The 13,678-nt window shown below is 39.9% G+C and overlaps 1 protein-coding gene across 1 annotated transcript in view; it reads left to right on the top strand.

Moving 5' to 3' along the window:
• Nucleotides 1-13,678, top strand: part of kirrel3l (kirre like nephrin family adhesion molecule 3, like) — a 72,837-nt gene that overhangs the window by 50,402 nt on the left and 8,757 nt on the right. Inside the window, exons 5-10 of the mRNA XM_017719339.2 lie at nt 3,082-3,232; nt 3,979-4,084; nt 4,897-5,045; nt 5,813-5,940; nt 11,867-11,993; nt 12,344-12,444. Of these exons, the coding sequence (XP_017574828.1) occupies nt 3,082-3,232; nt 3,979-4,084; nt 4,897-5,045; nt 5,813-5,940; nt 11,867-11,993; nt 12,344-12,444 (762 nt within the window). The remainder of the gene's footprint in view (nt 1-3,081; nt 3,233-3,978; nt 4,085-4,896; nt 5,046-5,812; nt 5,941-11,866; nt 11,994-12,343; nt 12,445-13,678) is intronic.

Genomic DNA, 13,678 nt, shown 5'->3' with positions numbered 1-13,678 from the left:
CGCTCTCTGTCTCTCCCTCCCTCTCCCTGTCTCTCACCAATGCTCTGGCACTCTGGCATAACTGGAGCATGCCGAAGCGCAGACAGGCATAAGCGTTTGATACAGTGGCGTTTCTGTGGACAGAGAGAGAGAGCGAGTGGGACAGAGCGAGGGAGGGAGGGAAAGAGAGAGAGAAATAGGGAGCGGGGGGGTGGAGCAGAAATCAGCCACAACAATGCCGAAACACAATGGAGAACGCGGCAGAGCGTGAACTGGCGGCAGGCATGAAAGTGTCACATTTATCATGCTCTCTGACCACGCTAAACGGCACTAAACTCCACGTTTAAGAGGGCAGGAAGAGGGAGAGAGAGAGAACAAAAGGAGAGATAAAGGGAGATGAAAAAGAGAAGTGCAATGCCAGGATGAGATGGAAAGAATACGAAGACAGAATATGATGCTTGTTTAAAAGAGAGGAGTGAATGACAAGAAGTGAAAAGGAAAAAAGACAAAGTGAACAATAGGAGATAGGTAGCGAGACAGGTAGGTGGATGAGGAGAAAGGGAATGGAGAAGTAGGAAAGAGAATAGCTCTTACAGGAGGAGAAAAAAGAAAAGACAAGGAAAATGATAGAGAGAGGGAACGAGAGAGGTAGGCAAATGAAGACAAAGAACAGCAAAAAGGAGTAAAGGAGCAAAGAGGAGGTGAGGGAGGATGAGGCACTGAGAGATGACAAAAAGATGAAAGAGGGAAAGAAAGTGAGATGAGATGGAAAGAAATAGAAAGAACAAGATGCTTGTGACAAGAGGAGAAGGTGAACGTTAGAAGGACAGGCTTCAAAACAGGTAGGCGGATGAGAATAAAGAGCAGAAGAGAAAGTGAGGGGAGGAGAGAGGAGAAAGTAAAGAGGAGGTGAGGGAGGACAAGTTGCTGAGGGATGGTGGAAAAATAAAGGAAGGGTGTTGACAGAGCAGTGCGATTCAATCTAGTGTAAAAATGCTTTGAGTGAGTCGGAGGTGAGGCTGAAGTGACTCGGGCATCGATTGACCCCCCCAGCCATCCGGCCATTGCACCTCAACCCAAAATACCGCCTGTGCAGGTTCAATAGTTTATTACCACGTCATCCTCAGCAGTCTCAGGAAGTTGCTGTGGTGTTCAGAAGACAATAAAGAACAATTAAAACGTAGATCCATAAGACTAAACGTGGACAGTATTTTTAAAGCCATGTCTAGGTTTTGCCAACTGACGCATGATGCGATACACACAGCAAAACATTTGATATGATTCAATACATCATGATACACTGTGATGTCAGAATTGCATTGCAGTGGTAAACATCATGAACCAGTTGTGACATCATAGTAGCAAACAACATCATGATTTAATTATGATGCCACAATGATACAAATATCATAATGATACGATTGTTACAGTTGTGATGTCATAATGGTTAACATCACAGCCCAACACAGAGGTTAACATCATGGTCCAGTTGTGACATTGCAGTGGTTAACATTGTGGTCCAGTTGTGACATTGCAATGGTTAACATCATGATCCAACCATTATGCAATTGTGACATCACACTGGTTTATAAAGTCACAATCCAGTTGTAACATCACAATAGTTAACATTGTGATCCAATCGTGACATCACATTGGTTAACATAATGATCTAAATGTGACATCACAAAGGTTAAACATCATTATCCAGTTGTGAATTCACACAGGTTTAGAACTCTATGATCCAGGTCTGACATCACAGTAGTTACAATTGTACATGGTTACATGGTCCAACTGTGACATCACACTAGTTAACAATGTCATGATCTGGTTGTGGTAATTGTGACATCACAATAGTTAACAACACCATATTCCAGTTATGACATCACAATTCATCAGTGCTAAAAGCCTGCCTAAAGCACAATTCAGTACAGGAAAATTCAAAAGCAAAATCTAAGATTCCAAATCCCTATTTTAATTCTAACACATAAAACTGTTCAAATTCAACACTTTAGTACCTGCAAGATCATTGGAAATTTACTGAGGTGCACTCAAAACACACAGCACAGAACAGTTACAACCTGCATCCATGAGACTAAACAAGGGCAATACGATTCTGCTATAAAATTACATTTAAAATAAAAAAGTGCTAATACAGTTAACATCAATATGGGAAAAAACCACAAGCACAGTGAGTCAGAATCAAAGCGCAGGTTATAATTAAATTAAAATCCAGAGTGCATGCGGTGGTGCAGCTAAAGGAGGCCAAGAGGGCAGCTAAACTTTAGCGCGGACCACAGCCCCACTTAGCCATATCGATCCAGCCGTGCACAATAAACAGATTTCAAAGATGATGAGAAACAGGAAGAGCTGATGGAGGGCTCTCTGAGAAAAAATGTGCTCACAGCAAAACAGGACCATAAAACACACAAGCTCACCTGCCACACTCAGGCGAACGGAGCTCTAATCCTGCTGAGCACTGCTCAGGGTGCATCCACATTCATTTAGACAGGATTAAAACTAGGTGTTGCCAACTGGCTCCCAATATGATAGTCTTTATGATACATGTGTCATGTTTGGATATATCACAGTGGATCATGATGTCACCACTGGATCACGATTGCTGGTGCTGAAAGAAATTCTGTATTCTGTGAAGCTATGTAGCAAATGTCTGTCTGTATATAGAAGCCATTTGTTAGAAGCCTTTTTGTAGATACTGCCTTTAATAGGCCTTAAATAGGTTTTTTATCCATAATATTTGAATCATAGCAATGGGCGTGAATTATTGTTGGCACATACAATTAAAACTGACCCAGAAATGAGTTTTGCTAGTGAGTTTTCCAATGAAAAATAGGACTATTTGATTATCGTACTTAATTTTTTAACAGCGTTAAAAGAAGTGATACAAGTAGAACAACACTGTATTTTATAAATTCACAAGATTACATTAATACACAAGATTAACAGTATTAACACACATTATAACACCGCTCATTTGCTTCTGTTTTGACAAAGTAATAAATAATCAATAAACACATGTTTAAACAATTGGATAAATGAATTATGTTTGCGCTGACTTAATACCTGGCTGCTTTGTTTCCTCAGTCTCTGATGGAGGACGGGAAGAGAGAGACAGCAGTCAGTTTGTTACCGATGGTGCCTGAGGACCGCGACTCTGGACGGACCTACACCTGCAGAGTCCTTAATCCGGCCGCACCCGCCGGACGGCAAACCTCCGTCACCATCAACGTCCAACGTTAGTAACCTATTAGCTCTTAACAACACAACGGCGTGAAATTATGACATCAGGACCACTGGCTCACTTTAGGCCGGTGTTTCTCAACCCTGGTCTTGGAGGCCCACTGCTCTGCTCTTTACAGTGTTTTCCCAGATCCCAACACACCTTTTTTCCTAATCATAAGTGTAGATGATTGGTCAAGACTGCATGGATATATAGACAAATATACAGAGAAATGTAGGCTTCAAGGTGGCTGCCGTCTATTTGAGATTATTTAACAACTCCACACAGATTTACATACAGGATTTGAACTGAGGAGTGGGTGAACAGTCCCAGAGAGACAAAGCTGAAATTCCATGTTTTACTTTGAATAAAATGTGAATTTTCGAACTAAACAACAACTAAATATAATTTTTTATGACTTAAATAATCAATTTAAAAGGTAGGATATTGACATTTCTTGCCGTCAGTTTCTAAATGTAAAAATCATTAATATTCTTGCAGATAATAAGTGTGATATGTAATGCTTGTGAAAACCTACAGGGTTAAACATCACAAAAATAAATTTAGTAGGTGATCATTTTTCTCCTCATAGTGAGCCTTTCCCAGCGTAACTGCCCCCCCCCCTTTCAAAGACCTGTGCCACAATTTGGATCTTGTTTATACAGTTTGCATGATGTTAATAAGTATCCATGGGCTTTCATTACTTGGGATTGAAAAACGCTGTGATTAGCTTTGTGTAAGCCAGAGGTGTCGTGTTTCAGATCCACCCTCGGTGACTCTGTCCGTCCAGCCCCAGACTGTGATGGAGGGAGCTAAAGTGTTATTCATCTGCTCCGCCTCAGCCAACCCAGAGATCACTGGCTACAGGTAAAAGAAAAGAAAAAAAAACAATACAATCAGCACATAATCCCAGCTTAGTAGAGCATCAGAGCAGATAACAGATAGGATCTCAGATAGGATTGGATTACTTTCACAATGTCTGGCTCGTGGCTGTTTCAGCATATTGTGGGCATGTGATAGGGGTAGACCTTACAAGGTTACTCAGGTTATGCTATGGTGCCATTTATATATTCTTACAGATATAGTCTACAATGTTCCACTTTCCCACAATTGATCTTTTGGAACATTTTCCAATCCTGGTTGTCCAGTATTGTTTACCAGTTTTAAGGTGCTAAATACTATGATAAATGATAATATTGACCAAAGTGATTTTATGTAGTGCTGCCATTGGAACAAAACCTTGTAACTCATTTTTGACATTTTTCAGTTACTGACATAATTTGAAAATCCCTGTTGCCTTTTACATTGTGTGTAAATTTCATGATGAATGGACTAAAACAAACGACCCAAAATTACTTGGAAAGACGTCTGGTTCCATTGACTTACATTAAAAGTAGAATATGTCTTTTCCTTCTCCTGTAAAGTTATCATTCTGGAGACACAAGGTTCTGTTCTGACAACAGCGATATGCTAAAAAGATGTCAACTGACTCCAGTAGTCCTAAACACTGCTTTACTGGCTGATATGATTGTCCTACCTCCAGTTTTCAGATTTTAAAACATTCTAGATATTATTTTGGATATAAAGTTTGAAGTTACACACTTTTATTCAGAATTTGAAACCTATGATGTTGTAGAGAGCTAGCATCTTAATAGAATCCTTTTAAATTGCCTTAAAAGGTGGTCCAAAGGTGGCATCCCCATCTCCGAGGCTAATGGGGACAGTCTGGAGGTGACTGTTGATCACTCCTACTTCACTGACCCTGTATCCTGCGAGGTGTCCAACTCTGTGGGCAGCACCAATGTCAGCACACTGGTGGACGTACAGTGTAAGTACAGCACTGTTTTTTCATTATCACTGTCAAGAAAACCTGCTTTTCTTCTTTTTTAACGCCATTCAAAAATGTCTTTTGCCATGTCTGAAGAGTCCATAGCGAATGGACCGATAGAAACTTTCCAGCGTTCGTTTAAGTTACTGACAGATTGAAAAGTAAAGAGGTTGCTTTGTTACAGTGATAATATGCTGCTAAAACCTTTTTATTTTCTTTGTTTTCGAAGGATCCGTATGTAAAGTTCACGCTTACAGTCAAAACATAGATGTGCTGCAGAGTGTTTCATAGGCAGAGTGTTTACTGTTAAATTTAATGGCGTTTCATTGAAGGCAGTCTTACCATTTTCTATGCACTTTTCATGCTTTATTGGCTACTGCTTTATAGAATATTACTTCAATACAACCTGCAAAACTCCCAGTCTGTGCAAATGGTTTTTCATTTTTTTATTGAGATAGCCTGCCATGTGTACTTGAAGTCCTGTCCAATTATTCCCTTCAATGGGCTCGATCTGAAAGTTACACATTCCTTTCACATCTCAAGGCTGCAGTCATGCAAGACATAATAGACTTTGGTTGCGATGACGCACATCAGAAGCTCCATAAAATACATACATGCATGTGTATATCCAGACGACATCAAAAGCTCTCATGTTCTCATGAGACGTACTCATTAGAGGCGCTTATCACGCAACAGTAACGAAATGCTGTGTGTGTAGTTTATGTGAGTAGAAGTTTTTATTTTTCTCCTTCTGTCTCATGCTCCAGTTGGGCCCAGGTTGCTATCCGAGCCCAAACCCCTGACAGTGGACACCGGTATGGATGCTGCATTCACCTGCGCCTGGACTGGAAACCCCCCTCTAACTCTGGCCTGGACTAAACAAGGATCTAGTGTGGTATGCCACTCTCTTGTCTCATGTTTCTAATGCTGTTCACAGTGTTCCTCTGTTGAATGAATGATGGGAATATTTCCCAATCCTGGTTCTCAAGAAGGGCTTGGATGGTATATTTGATCACCAATACCAATTTTAAGGAGTAAAAAGTTACAATAACCAATAATACCAGCTGAAATGATTTTAAATTATGTAAAAAATGAAACTACAATAGTCTTCATTAAACACTGCTGAGAACATACTTCTGCAAATCGTAATACACAAGTACTGTTTGTTTATCTGCTGAATTTAACATATTGAGAAAAAATAAAGTGTAAAATTATATTTCATGTGCACTAAAATATGCAGAAATATGGCATATTTAGGGTGTTCTCTATAGAGGGTGTGTTCACTTATTTTCATTTCAAAACATGTGATTTCACCGGGGCACCCAAAGTTTTGTATATGATTGTATACAAAACATGCCACTAAGTAACTTTATATTCTGAAATGAGGTAAATAGCTTGAATTCACTCTAAAGGAAAAAGAACATCGTTCATGGAACACATTTGGTTGTTGTTTAAAATAATGGATGTGTTTATTTTTTTATACAACCTCTTATATACCATCTTTCTGTGGGCCCCTAGTGGCCATTTCACAGACGGAATGGAAATCGACTCAAATATTTGTAATTATTATAATTAAATCACATATCTATAATCAAATATCATACTGTTTCCTTGTAACCCTGTTACCCAATTTAACCCAATTATACTCAAATTAACAAGGCTGTACATTGAGCTGCTAGGGAGCAGCGCTGATTGTAGCTGTTCTACAAAGACAGCTGCTTCCTTGATAAAATAACTGTGAACAGTTGCCACAATAAAAAAAAGAAAATTAACACAGTAAAATCACTTTTATAAATGTTGAATTGATTGTTCATCTGCAAAGATGAAGATCCAGTTAAATCTCTGGCTTTGCAAATCATACATATTTCCAGGCAAACAAACAGAGGGACCACCAAACAGGTGGAAATTTCATTTAATGGCTACTGTGAAAAAGGGTTAAATAGATATTATCTACAAATGATCATCAGACATTCCGACAATACTGTCCGATTTTATTGGCCAAATGATATATCGGGAGAACCCAATACTGCATATTTTGGTGCTTTTCCAGCTTTGAACACTGACTAAACTCATCAGCTAATTAACAAGCCCCTCTTGACATTAATATGAGGGCATTTGATTAGGGCAAATGCAAAAATGTGCAGTTCAGCATTATGCCAGGACCAGAACCGGTAAACACCAATCATGGGTATTAATGACAATCTGTATTGATTTGTGACGCAAAGCTTAAGACGGAAACACTAAGCTTAATCACAGCTGATCTGCTCCCAGTACAGCCACAGATAAGTTTGATCAGAGGGATGTGTGGCGAATCGCTGCCATCTCGGGCATTATCCATTCACGAGAGCGCACTGGCTTAGAGAGCGAGCTGATTGTCAGCCAGCGCTGGTATATTTCAGCCTACTGTAGACCCTCTGCATCACACATCAGCCAAATATCTCCTGGGAACAACTCTCATGCTGTCTAATCGGATTTCACAAAGAGCCTGAGAAAGCAAACAAGGACCAAGAGAGGAAGGGGGGAAGAAAGAGACGGAGTTTTAAAAGCCAGAGGGCCGTGCTAAAGCAATAGGCTAATTTTGATGCTACAGCAACCCCCTACACCCCCCCACCCACACTTCCTCCTCCACCCCTCTGCCCCATCTAAGAGCAGGGCTGATCTAATCCTCGAGCGGCGCGTTTACTTCATCGCCACGAGATATGGATTAATTGGCTAATTCGATGAGTGTCTGCGAATGAAAAATCGAGGGGAGCGCTAAACGGATTAATCTGAGTTTGGCGGGGTTGGGAGGGGAGGGGTGCCTAATGATCAATGGGGCCTAACGAGCCACCGCCGTGCGTGTTACTAACACAGCCGAGGCGAAAACGCATAAATGAACTGCTAGCAGATACACTCCTACAAAAAAACGTGCTAAAAAGGGTTCTTTGGAGTGGTGCCATAGAAGAAGCTCTTTTGTTTCTTCATAGAACTTTTCAATGGATGCTTCTGATTACATCTTTTTAAAGATCTATCGATTGAAAGGTTTCAGATCGCTCCAAAGAACCCTTCCTGGCACAGTTATTTTTAAGAGCGTATGCCCAGTCCAGACAATTTTGAGACAGTAGTGCACTTTAGATGGTAACTGAAGGATTAGACCAGTCAGTTTTGAGAGATTTTATGCTAAAATGCACGTCTCTGAAGTAAGAAACACTGGAAAAATTAGCTCCCTTAGGCTTTCACGGTGCATAGAACTGCATCCAATTTTGGGTTTGAAATGTTTTTCTACAACTACAGCATAAAAACTGCTCAGCAACATCACCTCCCCTGGTTATTGTGTGAATTATAATTGCCAAAGAAATTAGCATCAAGTTATAAACTGCACGTTAACATGGCAGCTAGAGTGCTAGAAACACTAGATTCAGTTAGCTGTGTTTCCTACAAGAGGGACAATACTGACATGTAGAATGCATGTAGATCCAATACTACCTACAGCATTCAAACAAGCTGGGGCAGCAAAGTAGTCCAAGCCAGGTTATAAAATGTATAATATTATTAGAAGTGTATTGCTGTAAGAAGTATTTGGTCTTACAATTAGGTTGTAAATCAATGTTTCTCCTACCATTGAGTAGTCTGCGTGGTCTGGTCAAGCGTAGTGCTTCATCTTTGTTGCTTTATTGATCAGGAAACCAACCTTGGGGAAGACTCCTAATGCTACCTTTGCCTACCTGTGCCAAATGATCAAATTGTAAGTCGCTCTGGATAAGAGCGTCTGCCAAACGCCATAAATGTAAACCTGAAGACTCACAAGTTGAAAATTTCATTTTGGTGCAAGTTTCAATACAGCAATATTTGGGTGTGATGTGTCATTAATTTAAAATATTGACAGATTAGGATAACCTAACAGTACTGCTGAGTTATTTTCCACGGCCCACACTGCAAAATGGTATCGTTTCAATTGAAATGGTCTGAAATCTAGTTGATATATCTAATATCTCATTTTTCCCATTTTGAGATGGTTGTGTGATTATTATAAGATTATTTAGCTCATTTCTACATCTTAATTACTTGTTTTACGTGATTGTTATTACATTATCACACTATCCTGACATAAGTTTGCTGGTTTCAAGCACACTACTCAAAACAAGCAAAATTAACTGCCAATATAAATGAGATGACTTAATAAAATCACTTAAAACAAGCACAAATGTCTAGAAATAAGGTAAATAATCTTAAATGAATCTTACAACAATCTGAGCAGGAGAAATGTCACATTTATTGAGTATATGTAACGTGCAACCAGAAAGCAGATGCTCGCGATTTGAAAACACAAGTGAAGCTCTACTTGTAGAATCAGGGATGCAGAGAGTAGTCAGGAGAGTAAGAATAGCGACCATAACAAACAAGGGCAAATCAGAGCCATAAAACAAACAATGGGTCAAAACCATGAATCCAACAAACCAGGCAGAAGTACAAAAGGGCAAATCCAAAAACAGTGTAGAAGAGAAATCAGACAGAAGGTCAAAAAACACGATATACTTCAGAAGCGAAAAACCGCTCAGTAGTCTCACAAGAAAAACAACACTTCACCAGTAGTATATGCTAAAGCCAGGCTTATATTCTAGTCTAACCAATCATCTGACAAATACACAGCTGGAGGTAGTTAGTATCCAGGTGGACTAGAACAATGATAGGATGACAGGCACCTTTCAGGAGTCATGTGACTTTGCTGAGGAGTCTGGGTAATGGAGTTTAAGTCTGGAAGTAGGAGCAAGGGAAATAGCTCCACCTCATGATTCCCCAAAGGATTCTGGGGAATGCGGTTCTTGTCCATTTGAGGACTGCTTACGTGACAGTTTATTTCAGATAATTTAATTCAACAAGGTGTTACAACATGCTACAACGAACTGAACTGCAAAAAATTTAAATGTACAGAGAACATAAAACATGGTGTATTTACATGTACAGTGTAATGATTTTTTAAAAATAATAATTCTGCGCATACTTCACATATGACAACAACACTGGCAGCTTTGGAAGGTCTACAACCCAGCCTTAAAAACATCTAAGGCAAGCGCAGTATTAGCACAAATGTTTAAGAAATGGCTCCACTGCATTAGTAGCAAATGAGAGTTTCTAGGAGCAGTTCTCATTCTATGCCCCATGGAAGTCTATGGGAGGTAAAATCTGTACTTCAGAAACACACATTTATATGTATATAATATAAGACACTGCAAAGAATAATACCTAGTCTATAGTACCTATAGCCTAGTCAATACCTATAGCCTAGTATAATACCTAATCTAGTCAATAAATTAAACACAGTACACAGTAGTGAATACACACACACACTAGGGGGCAGTGAGCACACAGCCTGGAGTGGTGGGCAGCCCTATCCATGGTGCCCGGGGAGCAATTGGGGGTTAGGTGTCTTGCTCAAGGACACCTCAGTCATGGACTGTTGGTGCTGGGGATTGAACCGGCAACCTTCCGGGCACAGGGCCAGTTCCCTAACCTCCAGCCCATGACTGCACCCAATGAGACATTGTTCCACCTGTTGCTGTACATTTTTACTTGAGTGATTTTATCTAATGAAAGTTTCTTATTCCTTTGCCAGATTAGTTTACTTGTTTTGAGAAATAAGAAAAAAATTGAATTTTTTAAACAAATAAAATGATCTGCCAATGGAACAAGACACTTTCATGAGATAAAACTGCTTAGAAACTAGTAAAAAGTGTTGAGAAATTAGTTAAATAGTCTTACGACAGTCATAATGAGAAATAGTAGATATATTGGCTACATTTAAGATGTTTACAGTCACTTTAATAAACTGAGTAGTGGAAGAGGTCGGACCATTCTTTAAGGTGAAAAAAATTACAGCTTCAAGTCAAAAGTGTCCCCTCGGTATCGAAGGCAGTGGGCCTTCTCCAGTGTGAGGCTCCAGTAATGAAATGGATGACTGCTGCTAATGATTATGGCTGCCTCAAAGGAGCTGGAGGAACATTACGGACTGAAATAAACAGCACAGTATTGGTTTTTCAGGAGATTGTCCCATATGCATGCACTCGAAATATTGACGATGTGATAATGATATTCATGCAAGGAGTGTCCGTATGGACGAATTCTGCTTCAACAGTGTTAATCAATAGTGCAACAGGAAAATGGTAGTCTTTCTGGTACAGGTTGAGCTCTTTAAACTGCAAACGATGGTCAGTGGTCAAGCACTGTTGTTGAAATTATTTAGGTTTTTACTATTTTTTTTTTGGAAAACCTTGATATTTTCCCCTTGAAAAATGTTCACTAGTCAAATTAATAGAGTTATGTTATGATAAAATATTACCCAAAGGCCCAAATACATATGAGTGAATAACTCAAGGCCTTGTGGGATTCATATTGTCGTTGGCATAGGAAAACCTCGCTTTTCTAAATTGGAAAATTCCAAAGGGGAGAAAAAAACATATTTTAACATTCACTGATGTAAGATTTTATTCAAGTTAATGCCAATTGGTCCATTCATCATATAATCTTCATACAGTGTAAAAAAGCTGTTGGTGTTTTTAAATAGGCTTCTTTTTTAGGTGGATATTCAGAAATGATGGCAACAAAATCATGAATTCTGCCAAACAAATGAAAATAAAATTCACAACAGTATCTAGCATGACATAATGAATAAAATATTAATGCTATATTTTAAATTCTTTCTGTAGGTCAGAATGCCCTTTTTAAGTTAATTTGGGTTTTAATGCTATATTGAAATCATTACACTCTTAATGCTGTTTAGGATACATCATTTGTCTGTTCTGAGCACTGCAGTGTTACTAATACTGCATGTTCATGAATGGCAGGTTCTCAGCAATGGCAACACACTCCAGCTAAAGGCAGTTACGCAGGAAGACGCTGGGACGTACACCTGCAAAGCCATCGTACCCAGGATTGGTGTTGCCGAAAGAGATGTCACCCTCACTGTCAATGGTAAATTAACTCTCTCACCCACACACACACACACACACACAGTGCTCCAAACTGCTTATTAAAGTCATTTATAGAGTGTTAATGAATGTAAATGCCCAAGAATCTGTTTCTGAAGGAGTTATTTCAGGAGTTCATCCTGAACAGTTCAGTACGCACTTCAGTGCTAATAATGCAGTGCTCGCTCATTAAAATGTCTTCACACCTCTCCACCACACCCCCCTCTCTCTCTCTCTCTCTCTCTCTCTCTTTCCTGCCTCTTTCTCTTCCTCTGTTATAATAATAATAATTATAATAATAATAAAAATAATAATAAAGTATTAACTCTCTTATTTCTCTTTTCTCTCTCTCAGGTCCCCCCATCATTACGGCTGATGCCACTCAGCAGGCAGTAAAACATTCGAAAGGGAAGCTCGAGTGTTTGGTGGGGAGCAGCCCCCCACCGGACAAGATCGTAAGTGTTTATGTGTGTATGCATGTGCGTGTGTATGCGCATGTGTGTGTGTGCTGATTTGGTATCTTAGACCCCATTCACACTTGTTCATTTAATTCATCAGGATAAAGATTAACCACATTCAAATGCAGGTGTTAAGGCACCGTTTAAAACAGATATTCATCTGATCACTCGAACCTGTTCAGGAGGTCTGAGACTCGCTTTAGCCACGTTATACAAGCGCAAATGCAGCCACACACACACAAGCCAATTCTCCCTCAGGGTCGTCACACCTAGGGGCAATGTAGCATGTCCAATTGGCCTGACTGCATGTCTTTGGACTGTGGGAGGAAACCGGAGAAACCCACACAGACACGGGGAGAACATGCAAACTCACATTAAAGACCCTGGTCGCCTGGCCGGGGAATCGAACCCAGGCCCTCCTTGCTGTTAGGCAACAGTGCTGCAAATGCAGCCATGTTCAACAATTAAAACCCTTCCCAACCCTGCGACTCCTCCCTCTTCTGTTCTACATAATGGGAGAAAAACTCCCTCTGGACTGCTCTGACTAAACATCACTGCTCCCTCAGTTCAGCTCCTGATAGAGTTTCTGCTCTGAATTCAGTAGTTAGAATAAACACAAAAAGAGACTTTAATGCTTAAATGTCATTCCTCGATGGCTCAGGTGGCGTATTGGTGAGTCCCCATTAATCCTTTATGAGAAAAAGCAGTAAACCGAAAGGAGACACTGGAGAGATAAAGGAGAGATTGAGAGCTTAGCTGCAGATGAAGATGAGTGTTATTATCTTGGCAGGTCTGAGCACAATGTGTGACTGTATTGAGATCTCTACTAAAACTCTAGAGGAGACTCTTTTCTCAGGAGAAATATCTGAGCAGCAGGTGAGATTTAAGCAAAGGCCTGATCTTATTGTTGTCTAAGAGAAACTGTAGCGATATAATTTGAATGCACACAGTCTATGACTAATGCAGGAGGCCAGTTATTCTAAACAGTCATCTTCCCATAGACATTGGTGTAAAGCTGGTGTAAGGAAATGAATAACGGCTTACAAAATTGTCATTTCTGAGGCATTATTCATTTCCTCACACCAGCTTTACGCCAACGCTTACAAGAAGATGGTGTCAGGAAACGAATAACCTTGAAACATTGTGATTTTTCAGGAGACAGTCTTCTTCTGAATAGAACAGGGAAAACAAAGAATAACACAGACTAATTGTTGTTGCATATTATGCGCCA

Source organism: Pygocentrus nattereri, chromosome 17 (genome assembly GCF_015220715.1).
Source record: "Pygocentrus nattereri isolate fPygNat1 chromosome 17, fPygNat1.pri, whole genome shotgun sequence".
NCBI lineage: Eukaryota > Metazoa > Chordata > Actinopteri > Characiformes > Serrasalmidae > Pygocentrus > Pygocentrus nattereri.
Note: the sequence above shows the minus strand (reverse complement) of the source record. Positions and strands in the feature narration are given on the sequence as shown.